Source organism: Epinephelus fuscoguttatus, linkage group LG9, assembly GCF_011397635.1.
Source record: "Epinephelus fuscoguttatus linkage group LG9, E.fuscoguttatus.final_Chr_v1".
Taxonomy (NCBI): domain Eukaryota; kingdom Metazoa; phylum Chordata; class Actinopteri; order Perciformes; family Serranidae; genus Epinephelus; species Epinephelus fuscoguttatus.
In genome coordinates, this window is record NC_064760.1 from 37702413 (window position 1) to 37723766 (window position 21354).

Sequence of the window (21354 nt, forward strand, 5' to 3'; positions counted from 1 at the left end):
TAATGTGACCTTTTTTTCACATTTTTATGACATAATATATTGTGACCTTTTTTATAGTTTATGACATACTATATTTTGACCTTTTTTATATTTTTATGACATACTATGCTGGGACCTTTTTTTATATGTCTATGACATACTATACTGTGACCTTTTTATATTTTTATGACATACTATACTATGACCTTTTTATATTTTTATGACATACTATAATGTGACTTTTTTTATTTTTATGACATACTATACTGTGACCTTTTTATATTTTATGACATACTATACTATGACCTTTTTTATGTTTTTATGACATACAATTATATGACTTTTTTATTTATATTTTTATGGCATACTATACTATGAACATTTTCAAAAAAATATTTCTACAACATACTATACTATGACCTCTTTTTCAAATTTTTATGACATTCAATATCAATACTACTACCTCATTTTTATGACATACTATACTATGACCTTTTTTTTGTTTTTATGACATACTATAATATGGCTTTTTATTTATATTTGTATGGCATGCTATACTATGACCTCTTTTTTCATATTTTTATGACATACAATACTACCTTTTTTCATTTTTTTATGACATACTATACTTTGACCTTTTTTCCATATTTTTGACATACTATACTATGATCTTATTTAGATTTTTATGAAATACTATACTATGACCTTATTTAGATTTTTATGACATGCATACTATGATCATTTTCTTAGTTATTAATGACAAACCATAATATGACATTTTATTCAAAAATTATTTTTATAACATACCATTCGATAACCTTTTTAGATTTTTATGACACACTACCTTATGACTTTTTATTTTATTTTATCTGACATGATGACACTATGATATTTCTCAAAAAATTTAATGACATAGTATACTGTGATTTTTTTTGTTTTATATGACAAACTATTTTAAGACTTTTTTTGTTTTATACTTTGACACAAACAATATTTACTGACATGCTAGACACCATAATATGGCCTTTTTAAAAATATTTTCAAGACATACTGTACTAATTTGAATGGTTTTATGTTCCCACAGCACATTGCAACGACATCGCTCCGCCCAGACGTGGATATAATATCTGAGGCTTCAAAACACCTGCTAGTGTTGGAACTCACGGTGCCCTGGGAAGAGCGCATCGAAGAGGCCAACGAGAGGCAACGCGCCAGGAGCTGGAGGAGGAGTGCAGGGAGAGAGGCTGGAGGACATTCTTTGAGCCCATAGAAGTTGGCTGCAGAGGTTTTGCAGGTCGCTCATTTTGCAGAGTCCTCAGCCGATTGGGCATTACAGGGGTGGCCAAGAAGAGGGCCATTAAATCCGCCACTGAGTCTGCAGAAAACGCCACTAGGTGGCTTTGGATTAAGAGGGCTGATTCGTGGGTTGCTACTGGGACGCAAGTCGGGGCCTGATCAACCTGGCTGGGTTGCCTGGGGGAAGGTGTATGATGTTGTGAGACCCGAAATACCCGATGATCCCAGGATACATCACTGATGATGCGTCCCAGTGCATCTAGGAGATGTTTCTTGCATAGATACTATATATTTTCTAATGAAAAACTACGCCACGACTTTCTTACGACATAGGCCAAGTATATTATGACTATAGTATACTATTTTTTGACATAGTAAACAAAAACTGTTTTACGACATTTCTTCTTTTGGTAAATTGTTGCATCTTATTTTGCAGGGAATTGCTCAGGAGCACAGGTATTAAAAATCATTTGACAAAATTAGAAAACATCTTCTCACTGATCTCATTTGCTTATGTTGGTTATACAGAGGCATCAGTATGACACTGAAACTGTTTCTTAACCACTTAAAATTCCTTTAAAACACTTTCATATAACATACACTGACTCAATTTGTTATATTTATATTTTTTTATTAAAACCAAAAGTAGACAACAATATCAAAAATCACATAAAACCTGTTTTTGGCTAAAAGAGGACTGGAGGTTGCAGATTGAAGGAAATATTTCTACTGTGGCTTCAAACACAGTTCTACTGCCACTAATGTCCATCTGTAACAAGCCCATTTTGATGAAGTTGCACAGTGAAGGACCAGCATTGACATGTGATCACTGAACAAATCATCTGCATCAGTACAAAATGTTTCTCTACCAAACTACCAGCCTCATCACCACAGCTTTCCTCTTCTACATCATGAACACACTCACAGTCCGTACATTTATAACTATATATACAGTAATGAACAGAGAGAAGACAAAGGAATGACAAACAGGAGAATAACTTCCTGTTTGCATCAGCTCAAATCCAGTTGCCTCATTTGCAGAAGTTCACTTGTAGAAATCCAAATCAGTGTCAAGTTAAAAGGGACGTTGATGTCAAAGTGCCCAGCTCTACACCAGTGCTTGACCTCTCAGAGCTGTAAGGCACATGGGTAATGCTTGGAGTTAAAAAACAAAAACACATTCTGAGAGCTACACAGTGACTGTAAAATAAGAAAACTGTGGACCTAAAATCATAGCTGGAATTTCGACCTTTGAGATTCTGTCAAAAACGGTTTAAGCGTAGTTTTAAACATCTGAATTGGCTGATGTGTGACTAATGTATCGTGGCAGGAGCAGCTTCTCATGTTTCTCGTAAGATGAAATAACTCCTCATGTCTTTTCCATGACACCTGGCAGGGAGTGTTTTTTTTTCCCATGAGTGCCTTCACATGTACTGTACACTGCGTTCTGCCACATGGCGCTCCAAACTAACAGCTTTGAAATCTCAGGGTCGACTTTTGGGATACTCAGGACATTCTTTAAGCCACTTTATGTGTGGGACAGCATACATTGCTTAGACTGTCCAATTCAGTTGATTAAAATACTTTGTTTCAAATGACACTTAAGATAACATGAAGAAGATTACAAATGGAAAAAAAACATTGGGAAAAAATCTCTTATCAAAATCTAAATGTTTGACTGTTCATGTGCACATACAGTACAGAAAATGTTTGTTTTGAGTCCTGCTACAAGTCAACATTGCTTGTAAATTTAAAAAACAAAACAAAACAAAACAAAACAAAACAAGGAACGGCATATCCGTTACATGACACTGTATGTTTCAGTGTCCAGTTTTATCAAAGGATATGTCATCTGGGCTCACCCTGTCTGTTACAATATTTGACAACCCCTTATAGAAATGGGAATACTGCTGTGTGTGGAGATCTACTTAGTGACATTATACACAAGGTTCTGGTGCTGATGAGTTACGGCGCTGGAACAACCAAGATGATGATTTATAGGATGGTGAACTGTGGACTTTTAGAAAAAGAGAACCTACTGAGTAAAAGAGCAGAGCTAGAGTCTTTTTAGTCCTTCCACAAATGTTTGAATTTCTGTTAAATCTGCAGTGATGATGTGATGTTTGGAGACTGCAGCCAATGCAAACTAAATGCTGCGAGGAAAAAGCTCCACTCCTTTCATCCTCACGGGTCAAATTTCAACGTCGCTTTCTTTGTCATTGTCGTGGTCACCGTCGTAAAACTCGTTGGCTGCCTCCGGCCTGAGGAAGTAATGTTATCGTCAGCCAATTAGGTACAGGAAGTTTTTAAGATTTGGAATATTTCAGAGAACACTAATACAATCAAAATATTTAAACACATGTACTGTGCTCATCTTAACACCATGCAGGTGTACTGACCTGGTGTAGTTTTCCTCGCCTCCCCTCTCATCGGGGTCTGGCTCGTCTGTGCGTTCGTAGCTCAGCATGTCAGAGGGAACGTCGTGGATCTGGACGCTAGGTGCGTGGTTCAGCATCTTCAAGTTCTCGAACACCGTTTGACGGATCTGCTCCAAGTACTGCAACAACATGCAAACAGTTAGGAAGACTGCACGGAGGATTTATCCTCATGTGACTTATTATCTTTCTGTTCTCAACAAACAACTGTAACTTGTTAAAGAAGTATTCCACCACTGAAAAAAAAACAGAAAAAGGACTCTAGCTTTGCTTTGGCTCATGAGGTAGAAAACCTACAACAACCAGGATGCAATGCCCTGCAGCACACCAATAAACGCTCCCACTGGTAGGTGATGCTGTGAGAACTTGTACTTTTGGCACAATGGTGGCCAGTTGGTATCAAAAACATTCATATTACAGTTTAACTTTGAGCTAAAACATGTTTTTGAAAACACTGGAGTTTTACTGTTTGATCTCAGTTTTTCGGCCTCCGTTTTCACTGTGCAAGAAACAGTATGGCTCCCACTTGCTACTACAGCTAAACAGGGCACTTGAATATGTTTCTAAAGAACATTTTAGGTAAGAAATGGGCAGTGCAGTAACACAATTTCTGTTTACATTTGATTAGCACAGCTTAGTTTTAGTGTTTGATTGTAGTCTGGTCTGAGTTTGAGAGAGAGGAGCTAGTTTGTCTCTTGATCTACTTTTATGTCCATGGCGGAGGCATTAGGGCTAGTTAGGGCTGGCTCAGGCTTGCCCTGTACCAGCCCCTAGTTAGGCTGACTTAGGCCTAGTCTGCCGGAGGACCCCTCTATAATACACCGGTCTCTCTCTCTCTCTCTCTCTCTCTCGTATTCTATTACTGCATCTTGCTAACTCGGCCATTCTGGATGTCACTAACTCGGCTTCTTCTCCGGAGCCTTTGTGCTCCACTGTCTCTCAGATTAACTCATATCACAGCGGTGCCTGGACAGCGTGACATGTGTGGTTGTGCTGCTGCCGTGGTCCTGCCAGATGCCTCCTGCTGCTGCTGCCATCATTAGTCATTAGTCATACTTCTACTGTTATTATACACATATGACTATTGTCACACATGTATACTGCCAGGTATTAATACATACTTTCAACATATTGTACCGCAGTAACCAGAACTATAACTATAATATTATTACTTTCAATAATGTTGTTGTAAGCTACTGTCATTACCTGCATCTCTCTCTCTCTCTCTCTCTCTCTCTCATTGTGTCATACGGATTACTGTTAATTTATTATGCTGATCTGTTCTGTACGACATCTATTGCACGTCTGTCCGTCCTGGAAGAGGGATCCCTCCTCAGTTGCTCTTCCTGAGGTTTCTACCGTTTTTTTTTCCCCGTTAAAGGTTTTTTTTGGGGGAGTTTTTCCTTATCCGCTGTGAGGGTCATAAGGACAGAGGGATGTCGTATGCTGTAAAGCCCTGTGAGGCAAATTGTGATTTGTGATATTGGGCTGTATAAATAAAATTGAATTGAATTGAATTAGTGGTGGGCAATATGAAAATGCAGAAGAACAGCCTGAGAGCCAGCGAAACTCCACCAGATGATGTAATATGCGTCATCTGGTGGAGTTTTTCTGGGAGGGGAGCAGGGAGATCTAGGCAGTGGGTAGATATAGGGAAGTTTACAGCAGTTTATTTATACATGCTACCCAAAGTGTTATGATACAGAGCTTGTTGAAAATCAGCAAAGTAACCCTTTAAAGCACTTAAAATATAAGTAATGCATCACTGTTGCAGGTCCTGCAGACACTATGATATTATAACACTGTCACTAATCAGTGTGAGATGATGTCTCACCTGTCTGGAGTTCTGGTTTTCTATCCTGGTGCTGACATCAGGATGCAGCGTGAAGTCTGGAGCAAAGTACTCAAAATACTCTGCAGAGGACACAAACAAGAGGAGGATGACACAATTAAGAGATTTTTCTCTTCAATCTCTGTGTGAAAAATCACTTCTACCGAATTCTTAGTCCTTCAGCAATCATTTACTCAGATGTACAGTGGTGGAAAAAAGTTTTCGGACACCCTTAAAATTTTACACAATCTCAAATATTATCATGAAATATTTGTGGAAAAATCTTTTTTGTGTTTCAAAAGGTGTGGCTGCATTAGACAGATACAAACAAATAGAAATTATATTTTTTTGTTTATTGTTTACAAGAAAAACTAACAAAACTAAATTCTTGACAGTTTCAATATGTCAGTTCTCAACATTGTCGGTATCAAAGTCAACAAATAACAGAGAATGTGTTCAAAACTGAACAAAAAATAAATAAACCATCACATCATCAAATTAATATTTAGTAGTCCTGCCATTGGCACGTAGTAGAGCTCTAATCCTGGCTGGCATGTTCCCCACGAGCCTTTCACACTGTTGAGGGATAATCTTGTCCCATTCTTCTTGAATTACTGCTTTTAATTCTTCTAAATTCTTTGGTTTATGCTTTGAAACAGACCTTTTGATAATCCACCACAGATTTTCAATGGGGCTCATGTCCGGGGATTGAGCTGGCCACTCTAAGACCTGGATACTGTGCTCCTGCAGCCAAGTTCTACTGGCCTTGGATGTGTGGCAAGGGGCATTATCTTGTTGAAACATCCAGTTTTTAACATTGCACGCGCAGAAGGGAGCATGTGGGTTTGGAGAATGGTACAATACTTGGTAGAGTTCAATGTGCCATCACAGACAGTGAGATGACCAACACCAGCAGCACTCATGCATCCCCAAACCATGATACTGCCTCCACCATGCTTGACAGTAGGTACTGTACATGCTGGAGATAATGCTTCGCCTGGCCTTCTGCGTACCCTCACATTAGCAGGAGGAAGATAAAGCTGGAAACTGGACTCATGTGACCACAAAATCTTCTTCCAATTCGTGGCTGTCCAGTTCTTGTGTGCCTGGGCCCAACGACGCCGGGCTAACCTCTGTCTCTCATTGATCAGGGGCTTCTTGATAGCCTTGTAGGACCTTAAGCCATGATCTAAAAGTCGGCCACGTACAGTGCGGGTGGAACACTGGACACCAGTTTGGTTTGACCACTGCTGCTGCAGCTTCTGTGATGTCATTCGGCGGTTTTGCCTGCACATGCGGATCAGGATGCGGTCATTTCTTGCTGAAGAAACCCTTGGATGCCCAGATCTTGGGTTTGTCTTCCAAGCTGTTGGTTCGTCTGTATTTCTGCAGAGTGTATCCAACTGCTGAAGGACTGCATCTGCACTTCCTGGCTATCTGGCAGCAGTTGTACCCTTCCTGGCTGAGAATCTTTATCTTCAGGCGTGTTTCCTGCGTTAGGTTCCTTGTTTTAGCCATTTTTGTGTCTGAAGAACTTTCAAATGTGCTGGCTTTATGTAGACACGAAGCTTGGCAACAAAAATTGTGTCTTTTAATAAAAAGAACGACCTTCATCACTGGTACCAAAATGAGCCAATACTCAAAATTTCTTATGTATTTTTATGGAACTAATCAATTTTAAGTTTTTAATGGCTTTTTTAGGATTTATTTAGTATTTTGGCTGTGACTGTACTAAAAGAAATTGCACTTGAAGACCTAAGAGTGATTCTTAATGCAATACTTCACAAATGCATGGGGTGTCCGAAAACTTTTTTCCACCACTGTAGATTCAAAATGTCATATCGATTATCTTCCAACAGATGGCGCTACTAGTTGTACATGCTCAACATTAATCTCTACTCCACAAAAACAAACCAGAACTCTATACTGAAGCCATTTTGGGCAATAAGAACAAGAAACAACACTGAGGTGCAGGGAAGGTGCATAATCATATTCACTAAATGCTTATAACAAAATACAGTGCTTCTTAGTTTCAGATAATTATACACTGATGAAAACATAATCCTAATATTATCTTTATCTTATTGTTATTTTAAACTCTATCATTACTTCATATCTTGTTTATTTGAGCTCCACTCAGGTAGTGTGCCTTAATTTCATTAAATGCACCAGTACAATGAGAATAAAGAAATTCTTACTCACCGCTATACGGCAGCTCATCACTGATGGACTCATCCAATAACAAAGATGTCTCAAAGGTCCTGCAACAGAACCAAACAACCTTATTAAAACAACAAAGCCCATATCATGGGACCTCTCTCTCCTCTTGACCATAACACATTTCATTTGAAAAACCAAACTCACCAGCAGCGAGCTACGTTCCTCACTGTGTATCCTCCCCCTCCCAGGACCAACAGAGGAATCTTAAAACTCTTTACAAACTCCACACATTCACTGAAACACAGAGAGCAAAGCGAACACACATTAACACACATGTACAGGATAAAACAAAAACATCACTGCTTTCATTTTAAGTACTTCATTTATGGTTCTGATGATTTTGCTTGTAGTTAAAAACTCTGACATGAATACTTGTAGCTGGATTGCAAAACTCAGAGCTAAGAGCGTCATGATACCACTTATCCAGGATCACTAATGTTAGGCTCAGTGAAGGCAGGTAACCCCAAAGGAGCCAGAGTAAATTAAATTTGCTTTGTAATACAGCCCCTGATCAAAACCAGGCGATGTAATATAAGTGAGTCTCACCCATGTCCTCGTATACTGAGGTTGAAGCAACCCAGTCTGTCACAGCCCAGAGAATCTGCTCCACACTGCAAGTAGAATAACACACAGGCTTTGAATGTGTGAACAACCATCCATCCAGCCTTATAATCTCACAAGTTTACTTTATCTGGCTCTGATCTCAGTCAAACATCTGTCAATTCATCAAACACAGACTCAATGATCAATGCTCCATTAGCTGAGAGGACAAGTGTTAATTAAACAGATGAATCCTGCATTAAAGATCCAGAGATACACACTGACCTGTAGAACGATGCAGGTCGGCTGGTAGAAATCCACCACCTGTTTAATAACCGGCTGGAAGAGCTGCCTGTAGCCTGGGACACACAAACACAAATGTTGGCCATGGTTCACAGGAGTGTGTATCTTCAAAGCTACTGAGCTCTATGCGTCATTTATACAATACGTTGTTAGGGTTGCAGCAATATACTGGTTTCAAAGTATATCGTGACATAAAGTTGACGGTTATCACATTGTGTACGTTTGCTTATCTACGATATTGAAAAAAATATACAACTGGACAAAGAATCTCCCCTTTATTAAAGTTATTTTCTATGGTGGGACTTTTTACACAAACTTCCATTAACAAAATGGTTTCAAGTTTCATTTAAAGTAGTAAAACATTTGTTCAACCAAAAATAACCCTTCTGTTTTCATTCCTTTAAGGGTCTTTCTGATTCATCACAATACAATTCTGTCATACCGTGTTACAGTGAAACCGTGATATTTTCTGAGACGGTTGCAACGCTACACGTGTTACATTTCAGTGATTAAATCTGAGCAGCAAGTGAACTCACTCTGGTCATCGATGCCATCTCTGAGAGGAACATTGAGGCAGTAGTACCGCCCACTCTCTGCTCCCACCTCATACATGTCACCTGCAGCAAACATACAAAGACATTGTGTTAAAACACACCTATACAGAGACAACACAGTGATGACATACTGTAATAACGCAGCTCAGAATACATAGATTGCATCACTTTCAAAATGTTAAAGTAGATCAGAAATGCATAAAATTTTATATGCTAAAAGGCATATCATGAGAGAAATGCTCAGTGCCACAGCAGAGCATTTCCCCCCTTGGAACTGTAACCAATGACAGTTTAAAAAACACAGATTTGGACTTGTCACATCAAAAACTTAAGGAACCAAACCTGTCAAATTGTGTGGGGCTTATTAGCATAACACTACAGCAAAACGCAAGGTAGGTAGTTCAGAGGGGAAGCCAGGTGTAGCTACAGATCTGCATTTTGCAAGTTAAGTTTCACTTTCACTTCAGCTTGTCAGAGCTGGTGATCAGGAACAAGGTTTATCTAAAATTAGCAACACATTACTATCTGTTTGATATCGTAGCCAAGCCAGAGGCTCATGTCATCTATTACTGTTTCATTTCAAACATAGAAAGGGATGAGCAGAGTTGAAGGTGAGCAGGTGCGCTAGAGCTGCAGTAAAAGATTCCCTATTACCTTCTTTTGTATTTGCTTAGCTGTAAATGTTCTACAAAATAAAAAAAAATGGCTGAACAAATTAACACTACTTATAGGCCAAAATAAAACTGCCATGCAGATGAATGGCATTTTCAGAATCTGTGCAGAAATATCCAGACTGTACTCTAACCAAAAGAAAAACACGCTCTGATCAACAAAATGTTTCTTAGGTGCTTTCAGTAGCTCGTACCTGTTCCTGGGAAAAAGTAGTTCCCATATTTGTGGAAGGACACAGTCATGACGCGATCAGTCAGGTAAAAGGCCTCCTGAACGCCATCGCCATGGTGGATGTCTATGTCAATGTATAGAACCCTCGGGTGGTATCTGTAACAAACACACAGAGTTGTAAAGAGAGAAACAGACACAGCAGACACTTGAAGGTTATTCAGAAGAGTGTCTTCTTACTTTAGTAGCTCCAGTATACTGATGACAATGTCATTGACGTAACAGAACCCAGATGCCTGCAAACACAGAAAAATCATTTTAGTTCTTTAACCATTCACAGCTAAATGTCAACTGTTTAGCATTAAGAGCAACAATAAACAGCACTTAGCTCTGACCTCAAATTTCTTGGCATGATGCAAACCTCCGGCCCAGTTGATGGCAATGTCACAGATCTGGAAAACAAAGAAGAATCAGTTAAAGGTCACACAATCACCATGACTCAGTCTGCCAGTGGCATAAATGTATAAAGACAACTAGATACAGCGCTGGAGGCGGGGGCCTGTTCACTCCTATGAAAGCTGCTCAGTGGTGCATGAAGCCAGAAAAGTTCACCTGCCACTTTCAGACTCTGTGGCCAACAGAGCAGGCACACCGGGACTTCTGTAAGCCGAGCCAGCTACTTTAGGTTTAGCGCTCTGCTAACTTGAATGGGGATAAGATGATTTAATCATGTGGTGGTTTAAGCGCAGGGTTCATGACACTCAAAAAATGTATCTACTGATTTAGAGACAGCTCTTAAGCCATGTACGTGTATAGGAAAAAGTTTTTGTGGGCCACATGGCATTTAGTGAATGATGTAATTCTATTGTTTGGCCACAACGGAAATTGGCGTCAAAGCCTGGCACACTTCCTGGGGCCTGACCACAGTAGTGCTGCAGCCATGCTGCTGCTGTCTCAGTTCAACAAAGAAGTGTTAACACTGTGTGAGTGACGTCCAGTGATTTAGGTATCATCTGCTGCACACATGTTCATCTCTAATCACCAGCTGCTCAGCAGCAGCCTGAGAGCAGGACAGGAAGTTACCATGACTGCAGCTGAAATAATAAGATGATAAATGGCACAGACCAATGATTTCAATGTGGCAACACTGACTTCGGTTGGGTATGTGTGTGTTTGCATGTGTGTGTTACCTTGTGGTTGAGCTGTGTAGCTCCCTGTAAGGAGGCTCCTGTGTATCTTGAGCAAAACTCAAAAAGACCTGGAAACACGGGACTGAAACAAAGAAACACAGGCACAATATATTTCAGTTATGGTTTAGTCAGTCCCCCAATAATAGTGATAGTCAATCTAGCTACCAGGTGAAGTATCAGGTATTTAAACTGTGGACTGGTCACTAGTGTTTCAGAGGGGTAAAAAGTAGGGGTGAAAATCTCTCTACACCCTTCATGATTAGATTTTGACTCAGAGGACTCACGATGCGATTAGAAACTGGTTATCAATGCATCTTCATACATCAAAATTTTCTATACATGATTTAGTTTTTCTTACAGTGTGACTACTTGCTACTTCTAAAAACACAGCAGATTTGTAATGATCCACTAGAAAGACGGTCTTTTAATTAAACTGGACTGTCTATGCAGCAGAAAGAGGCAAATAATATTGAAACTGGTGCTACACGACCAGAGAAAACAGAGAAAAAAGGACTGTAGCATTCGTTTTTGCTCAAGAGGCAGAAAACCTACAACTACAAGAATGCACTGGACCAATACTTGCTCCGGCTGCTAGGTGACGTAATGCAAACTCGTCAGTTTGACACGATGGCAGACGTTAAACAGTAAGCTAAAACATGTTTCTGACAACATCTGAGACAAGAAATAGACAACTCAGTAACAGAATCTTGGTTTATATTTGATCGCTTTTCTCAGCCTCTGTTTTCTTTATGCAGGAAACAGTATGGCACCCACTTCTTGTCCACAATTTCTCACTATATAGCTAAACATGGCACTAAAATATGTTTCTGAAAACATTTTAGGCGAGAAATGGACAATAAATCAAAACCTTGATTTATTTTTATTCAGCGCTGCCTCATTTTATTGTTTAATTGGTGTGTGGTCTGAGTTTGAGAGAGGAGAGAGACAGAGGGGGGTGCGTCTGTCTCTTGATCTGTTCTTATACTTTTTGTGTCTCTGGTGGCAGCATGGATGGCAGGCAATATAAAATTGCAAAAGTACATCCTGTGGTTCAAGCAACAGACTGTGAGCCAGCAAAACCCAGTGAAAGCCAGCGAAACCCTGCTGGATGACGCACATCTTTATGTCCATTGCATTTCACCAACCAAATGGTTCAACTACCAAATGGAGACTACGAAGGTCTGATATTTTATGACTATGAAATCATGGGGATTTTGTATGCTATGACTTGCAATAGTGACAAAAACATGTAACAATTTTGGGCATCATAAGTTTATAAAACAAACCATTTCAATAAAAAAGAGTAATGCTCACCAGTCATCTCCAACATTGAATGTGTTGAGGCTCTTTGTGAAGCCCTGCATGTTGTTGGGGCTGACCTTCTGTAGGAAATCTATGTAGTCTTCAGAGTGGAACCGACACATGTCGTGCTGAGATGCTTTGTATGGCTTGAACACCTAATAAGAAAAGAAAAAACTGTAGTACACTGTAGTAAATTGAAGTACAGTATGACATTGTTTTGTTTATACTCTTGATTGTGGTGTTTTTCATATTGTTAATGAAGAGTGAGTAAACGTATGAAAAGCATCAGCAGGGTCTAAATGTGCTCCACCATCACTCTGTGCTGCTCACCATCATTTTCTTGTAGAGTCCATAGTGCAGCACCAGACTGTGAGTCAGAGACAAACGGTGAGGCTTCATGGGGTGGCCCGCACCTGGCAGAGACAGATAGTTTCTACATTATGGTACAGATGGTTTTAATGCAGCTTTTATGACATATTAGAGTGATTTCCATGACACCCAATATTGAAATAAGTCATCTGAATTTCACACAGAACAGACTAACAAATACATTATCACTGTGAAATCACTTCTGACAGAAGGACACAGTTTCTGTCTAGCCTCGCCTCTAGCTATAACAGTGAATCTTCTTTTTCTTTAAAGATAATACCAAGTAATCATGCAATAAAATTCGTGCAGTAATGCTGTTACCATTGTATTGAATGCTTTTTTATCCTAAATATATAGATTGTAAGTCTCAAAGGAGGTATCATCGCGGTTACGATGCACAACGTTAATGTCGGAAAATTTTAATTAGCTGTATAAACGTAATGGTCTTTATTGTAAACCAATATGAAATCACCAAAACAGACCATTCGACAGCGTTAAGGTGAGTGTAGGAGCTACGTAGACCTGTCAGGCAGATAGCGAGCGACGCATAATGGGACATTTAAATAAATGCCAATACAGATAAGTTGAAAACCTCACGTTAGCTAATGTTAGCAGAACAAACCAGCAGCTTTGGAATTTGTACAAAACAAAGCTATGAATATGAATTTATGTAACAGTGAAAACCTGCGCAACAGACCCCCAAATGCAATGCAAAAGCGTGAATTGTTTCATATGGAAAATAAAATAACGCTGTAAGTTATTAGCATGTAGCTAGCATGCATTAGCATCGTTTCCCTTTGTAGGCCTGTTCGCTACGATAACCAAACTCACCATAATGAAAGTTGCCCACGTCTGGGTCATAAAAATAAGACGTTCTGTTGGTCATCCTGAAAGAAATATCTTCTGACTTTATTCGCAAAACTATGACTGTTATAGCAGCTATAAACCCCACATTTTTTCTTTCAATTAGATAGCCGCCATGGTAAACACCGACTGAGTCGTCATCAGACAGCGACCGAAATGACGGAGAGGGGAGGAGGAGAGGATGCGGCTGAAAAAATAAAAGCAACATTTTATGGACTAACTATAGACAACAGTTAAGTGTTATAACTTCGTCCACTGGCCCCTTAAACCCCTGCATTGGTCTTCACTTTAGTTTAGTTTAGTTTTGTTTAGTTTAGTTTGGAAAAAATAAAAACATTACATGAAAATTCCCAGAGGCTAACGCATTAAAGCAGTGGCACTAAAACTTTTTAATCCCCACGTTCAGGAAATATTCCAGTGCCCCCCACAGAGGACATGGTGACCTGTCTGTCATCACTGCAAACCTGAACCCTCCAATGCAGTTGCATTTGAATGCATTCATAAGAAATTTTTGCCATTGTCGTAGTCCTCCAATGTTAACGTAGCAAAAAATCCTTAATTTCCTTTATCCCACTCAGAAAGTGGCAAACGAATGAGTAGATATGAACATTACATAAGTAAAAAGGCTATTATATTCATACATTACCTGATACATTTATGTCATCAGAAAAATTACCTATGTCCTTTTCAATAATTTTCTATCATCTCAAGGCCCCAGGTAGGTAAATGTAAAAAATACTTATTTCCACTGTGGGACACAGGGACAGTTCCACAAGCAACATAATATATAATCAATAATCAAAAAACACTCTCAGTATTCTCAGTCACAACTACAATTTTCTCATCATTAAGCACAATGTAATATAAGCCTATACTGGGCCTCCCTAAATCTCAAATTAATGGTATTTTCTGGCATTATTCAAGGCCCCCATGCTAAATTTTTGAAAAAACAATATAGTGCTATATGACACCTCTAATGTTTTTATATGGCACTATTTGACAAAGGTGCTGTACAGTCCCTTCAAAGATAGGTGCAATATAACACTAAAGTAGGTTCCCCTATAATTACATATGCCAGTCAAAGAAAATGTTGACATTGTATGTCTCTGCAGACCATGGATACACTTCATTTGTATGTTGCATGTATCATATCAATGTTTCTGAAGTGACGTAGTATATGAGTTGACCTTGTCATCATGAGGCGGAGGGGATGGTGGATGGCGTGGCACCTAGGTGAGACGCCTGCCAAGCTACAAAGCACTGTTTAAGACCAACAAACAACAAAACTGGTGTTTTGTTTTAGCAAGTCTTAAGTCTGTTTTAGTGTTTCCACTGGCTTTTTAACCAACTAACATGGATGTTTTTTGATGACCTGTCACTGTGTTTCCACCGTGGACACTGCAACAATAAGCGATACGTTTACCAAGACATCATTGCATTTCCTGCCGGGATAGTGCCACCAAAAGCGAGCCAAAACATGATCTGTTTTTAACCATATAACCAAGTGTTTTTTGTGCCTAAACCTAACCACACATCAATCACTGCCTGGTTGAAATGTAAGGAAATGTAGAGTTTCAATATAGCAATGTGGAATGGCAACATTTACTCACATTTACTGGTGAATGGGCTGCAATAAGTGCCAAACAACCATGTTTGGGTGCTGTTTAGTACCATTTTTGTTTAAATAAAATTAGATATAATAATAAAAGCTAAGGAATTGATAAATAAATCTACCTGACATGCATTTACGAGTGCTTTCTTCTGCATATGTACAGTTGTATGACTGGTGTTGCCAAATCGATTTATCTTTAACACACAAAGACAAGAAGTCCTACCTTTATTAAACATGCAAGTGATGTGAATGTATGTGTTGTGTATTAACATATGTTGTACCAACATGTTCTAAAAGCTTTAGCTATTGAATCACATGCTTTAACAGATCAACCAAAAATAATCAGGGAAAACCATTAAGGTTTGAGCGACAGGCTCATTATTGTATTATTTAACTTTGTCACATTATTTTTCTTCACATTAATGTTTCTTCATTTGCTTCAAGAAGATATAAGCTGATAATGTTTAAATTTATGAAAGAAAAACAAAAAAGTCCCAGGAGCATGTTTTTTCAAAAACACCTTCAGCGCTGATCCCAAACTGCTGACACACCCCTACACAAAATACATCAAATTGGGTTTAAGCCGAGACTAAATCTTTTCATTGGTATCCAAATGTTAGAAAAACAAATTGCTTGTGTTTATGTGTGATTGACAGCAATAAAAACACAGCGCAGGTGAAGTATGTGATTTGTGCTGGCAGTGTCCGGTCATGGATTTCAGTGTGGATCATCTTTACCTTTGAGCTATTATTAAAGGATTATTGTGCTAATCAGTTGATTTTGACAGCATCCAGTAATGTCAGGCAGGATGACATGTCTCTGCATGAACTCAATAAAAAGAATTACCTGGGTGTTACTGTGTTTATTTTTTAACACCTGTTTATTAAAAACAAGAGATTGAGGGAGATTTTCCAGATCATATGAGAGACACCAAACTTTACACTGTGTTATAACTCCTGCTGCACCTTTCTTTCCCTGCATCCACAGGATTTAACACACATGCAGTAAAAGCATATGGACACACACACACACACACACACACACACACACACACACACACACACACACACACTGTATTTTCTCGTCTCTCACCAAGGGTGTTTAATGATTTTTAAAGATTGTCTGAAATGTCTTCTTCATTTCCTTACTTTAGTCTGTTTCTCTTCTGTTTTTCAGTTTTTCTCCACCTTCTTTCCACTGCAAAAAAACAAAATTTGTGTGTGTGTGTGTGTGTGTGTGTGTGTGTGTGTGTGTGTGTGTGTGTGTGTAATATAGTAAGAGCAGATGTGCCCGAGAGGTCTACCAGCACAACCTTACACAGACAGGGTCATGTCAGCTGCAGCGTCTATGCTGCAAAGATGCGTGTGTATAAAATCTGTGTGACAGCTGAACCCTTGAGAGAATTTCAGAGTGATTTATTGGTACACCATTTTAGACACCACTATATACAATTCCTGCATTCACATGAACCAATTACAGGAGGAGTGTGGGCAGAGTGGATGATTTAGTCGATGGGAATGAAAAGCTTTCCAAATGTTTTAGGGTTTTTTTTTTTCACTAGGTTGCAGCTAGTAATTATTTCCGTTATCTATTAATGTGTCAGTTCTCTCCACTGAAACACTTAATGTTTGGTCCAGAAAATAGTGGTGATCATAATTTTCCTTAACCAAGATGATGGATTTAACAGTTCTTATTCTGTCAGACAACATTTTAAACCTCCAAATATTAATACATTACATTATTCACAGTAATTTAAAACACATTTAAGGTCTGCACATTTCAGAAGGTGTGACCAGCTAATGTTTGGCATTATACAACAGTTAGTTCCGACCGAGTACTTTGATTGGACGAGAGGCATTCCGTGAGTGCTGATATCACTGGGACTTGTAACAGTAAAATCACTCCGCTCACGTGTTATAAATATAAATACAACCGTTAATTTACCAACTGTCACACTCGCTACATTGATGCAAACTGACACTATAGCGTTACACCAAGAAGATGGATATTTTCCCCAAAATTACATTTGAATTAAATTATGAGTGGTCGTCAGGAGAGGACGAGGAAAAGGAAAGCCAGGACTCTTCTGTGCAGACCTCCAGGTGTGTTTGTGTAACATCAGCCGACCTCGACAAACTGGACAGGAGCAAAAATTAAGCAAACACGGTCAGGAATTATCAGTGATCAACTGATGAGGTACTGATGAGGATGAGGGGGAGTGGAAGCTGAATCCGGCCGTGCCAACATCCAGGTTTGCCAACGCTTCATCAGCCGAACTGGACGAAGTTACACAGCTGCAGATCAAATACAAAGTAGCTTGTGAGTTCCTGGTGTGTGCTGCGTTGCCTGGCAACAGACTGGGGGAACTGTTTTTTTTTTGGCGGCGCTACATAACATACTTAAATAATTTATTTCATCACCTTTTGTTAACATTTCCTTACTCAGCATTGCTGTTTAAGCTGTTGTTGACCTGTTGTATAAAAGCAATAGGCCTACTACACTCGAGGTCGTGACGTTGTACTGTATATCGTCACGGCTGTAATTGTCTTCTATGGCCCTGTCCAAATACCCGCACTTGCGCCCTGACGTCTTCCCTGAAGTGCACTTGCCAAAAGTGCAGTTAGGGGCGTAAGTGTGCAAGGGATCGATGCTGTTTAAAAAGGACAACTGGGACAGTTGCGTACACGTCACTTCCGTTTGGGTCCAGCTGGTCCGTCTCCTAGGAGACGAAACATAGCGTTAGAGGAAATAACGTTGTTCGCAGCACTGCTGCTGCAAATGATAAATAGATACAATAAGCGAATGATGAGGAGGATTAGGAGCCGCAGGAGAAGGCGGCATCTACAAAACCCAAAACCAGTGAAGTTGGCACGTTATGTAAATCGTAGATAAAAACAGAATACAATGATTTGCAAATCCTTTTCAGCTTATATTCAATTGAATACACTGCAAAGACAAGATGTTTAATGTTCAAACTGAGAAACTTTATTTTTTTTTTGCAAATAATCATTAACTTAGAATTTAAAGGCAGCAACACATTGCAAAAAAGTTGGCACAGGGGCCTTTTTACCACTGTGTTACATCGCCTTTCCTTTTAACGACACTCAGTAAACGTTTGGGAACTGAGGAGACCAATTTTTGAAGCTTTTCAGGTGGAACTCTTTCCCATTCTTGCTTGATGTACAGCTTAAGTTGTTCAACAGTCCGGGGTCTCCGTTGTCGTATTTTACGCTTCATAATGCGCCACACATTTTCAATGGGAGACAGGTCTGGACTACAGGCAGGCCAGTCTAGTACCCGCACTCTTTACTATGGAGCCATGCTGTTGTAACACGTGCAGAATGTGGCTTGGCATTGTCTTGCTGAAATAAGCAGGGGCGTCCATGAAAAAGACGTTGCTTGGATGGCAACATATGTTGCTCCAAAACCTGTATGTACCTTTCAGCATTAATGGTGCCTTCACATATGTGTAAGTTGCCCATGCCTTGGGCACTAATACACCCCATACCATCACAGATGCTGGCTTTTGAACTTTGCGCCTATAACAGTCCGGATGGTTCTTTTCCTCTTTGGTCCGGAGGACACGACGTCCACAGTTTCCAAAAACAATTTGAAATGTGGACTCGTCAGACCACAGAACACTTTTCCACTTTGCATCAGTCCATCTTAGATGAGCTCAGGCCCAGCGAAGCCGGCGGCGTTTCTGGGTGCTGTTGATAAATGGCTTTCGCTTTGCATTGTAGAGTTTTAACTTGCACTTGCAGATGTAGCGATGAACTGTAGTTACTGACAGTGGTTTTCTGAAGTGTTCCTGAGCCCATGTGGTGATGTCCTTTCCACACTGATGTCGGTTTTTGATGCAGTACCGCCTGAGGGATCGAAGGTCACGGGCATTCAATGTTGGTTTTCGGCCTTGTCGCTTACGTGCAGTGATTTCTCCAGATTCTCTGAACCTTTTGACGATATTACGGACCGTAGATGATGAAATCCCTAAATTTCTTGCAATAGCTCGTTGAGGAATGTTGTTCTTAAACTGTTCGACAATCAGCTCACGCATTTGTTCACTAAGTGGTGACCCTCGCCCCATCCTTGTTTGTGAATGACTGAGCATTTCAGGGAAGCTGCTTTTATACCCAATCATGGCACCCACCTGTTCCCAATTAGCCCGTTCACCTGTGGGATGTTCCAAATAAGTGTTTGATGAGCATTCCTCAACTTTCTCAGTCTTTTTTGCCACTTGTGCCAGCTTTTTTGAAACATGTTGCAGGCATCAAATTCCAAATGAGCTAATATTTGCAAAAAATTACAAAGTTTACCTGTTCGAACATTAAGTAACTTGTCTTTGCAGTGTATTCAATTGAATATAGGTTGAAAAGGATTTGCAAATCATTGTATTCTGTTTTTATTTACGGTTTACACAACGTGCCAACTTCACTGGTTTTGGGTTTTGTACATCAGATCCAAGTATTGATGCTGATGCCCAACCAACAGGTAAATTAAATTAAATTTTACTCTTGAATTTACCTGTTAATAATGTGTATATTAGCTGTAACATCTTTTTTTACTCTGCCGTTAACGTAGCCTAGATTACCATTATTACTATTAAAACGTTTTTTGCTTGGATAAATTGTGGTAAATTGTGATATAAAATAAACTATAAAGACATACGATAATAAAATAATAATAATTAAAGACACAATCAAAACTGTAAAGTGATGTGGACTGTCATACAAACCTCCAGTCAACTGTAAACTGTATATTATTTCATTATTAACGCCCTGTCATGTATTATTAAGTCCACACAGCGTGTTGTTAGACGTTATGTTCCTCTAACGGTTGTTGTCAGTCGGAGTTAACGGCTCGCGGACACGTCAGTTACCATTTGAAGATGGTGAGTTGTACCGGCCAGCTGTGTAGTGTTAGGGCATCACGACACTACGGAGAATTCTGGGTAAAATCCTTCAGCAAAGTGAGGTCTGATGCGCACTTTCGGAAGGGGTGCATTAAGGGCGCAGGTTTGCACCCCTTGATAACAACAGAAGACAATTTGGACACCCTACGCACTTGCGCCCCTTAGCGGGAGCGCGCAATTAAGGGGCACAAGGGTGCAAGTGCGGGTATTTGGACAGGGCCTATGACCGAATCACAGCCGTGACGATATAAGTTACAGTACAACATCCCTCCCTCTCGTGTGATATTGCTTAACTTTACCAATTAATCAATTATTGATGATTATTTCTTTTGATTGGCTAATTAATGTATGTGCTGATTATTACTTATATATCTTTTTTTAAAATTGAAGAGCACTAATGTGACTCAAAGCCCCACACAGGTGCTTTCATTCACAGTATGTTGTCTGCACCCTACAATTGATTTTTTTTGCACCTGTAAGGATGAAGCAACTTACTCTTATTATTCTAATTAGTTAGAGTTTGCTGACATCATGTAATTCCATCCAACTTCAAGCTGAGCAGAGGTCTGATCAGTAAATAAGTGAAACTACTTGTGTGGCTGTGAAGAGCCTTTAATTATTTTAATTAAATCATTAAATTTATTCTTTAATTATTCTAATTAAATAATTAAATGCAATTAAAATAATTAAAGTATTATGGTTATTTAATTATTATAATGAAATAATTAAAGGCCTTAAGGCACACAAAGTCAGAAACTTTAGTGTTATAGAAAGCACAACAACCTGTTGTCATTCATGCATTTTAAATTAATATATTCTTTATTTGCATCCTTGAGAACATTCCTACCTAGCAATGTTCAGTACTAATTTGTTCAATGTCACCCTGTTATGTAACTCAACTCTAATGTTGGTAAAGCACAGAAAAAAGTTGAGACATCCACATAGATAACTATGTGGTTAGGTAAGGTTGGGCAATATGGTTCACATTATACTGTAAAATAATACTGTCAGACTTGTCCACACTGGGCATTGTGGGCAATGTTGCAAATACAGTGAGCAGTGGTTTGTTACTACGTAATTTAAGTTTATAGGATTTTTTAAAAATCA

At 39.2% G+C, this 21354-nt stretch overlaps 1 protein-coding gene across 1 annotated transcript; it reads right to left on the reverse strand.

The window, feature by feature from the left end:
* Positions 1 to 1905: 1905 nt before the first annotated feature.
* On the reverse strand, positions 1906 to 13869 carry hdac3 (histone deacetylase 3). Its single transcript, XM_049585837.1, has 15 exons — positions 13691 to 13869; positions 12821 to 12903; positions 12503 to 12645; positions 11189 to 11270; positions 10394 to 10450; positions 10239 to 10294; positions 10024 to 10157; positions 9141 to 9221; positions 8587 to 8660; positions 8308 to 8372; positions 7906 to 7995; positions 7744 to 7802; positions 5545 to 5624; positions 3675 to 3832; positions 1906 to 3536 (listed from the first exon to the last, which is right to left on the reverse strand). The coding sequence occupies exons 1-15, from the start codon at positions 13743 to 13745 to the stop codon at positions 3467 to 3469; spliced, it is 1287 nt and encodes a 428-aa protein (XP_049441794.1). The 5' UTR covers positions 13746 to 13869; the 3' UTR covers positions 1906 to 3466.
* Between the last annotated feature and the right edge of the window lie 7485 nt (positions 13870 to 21354).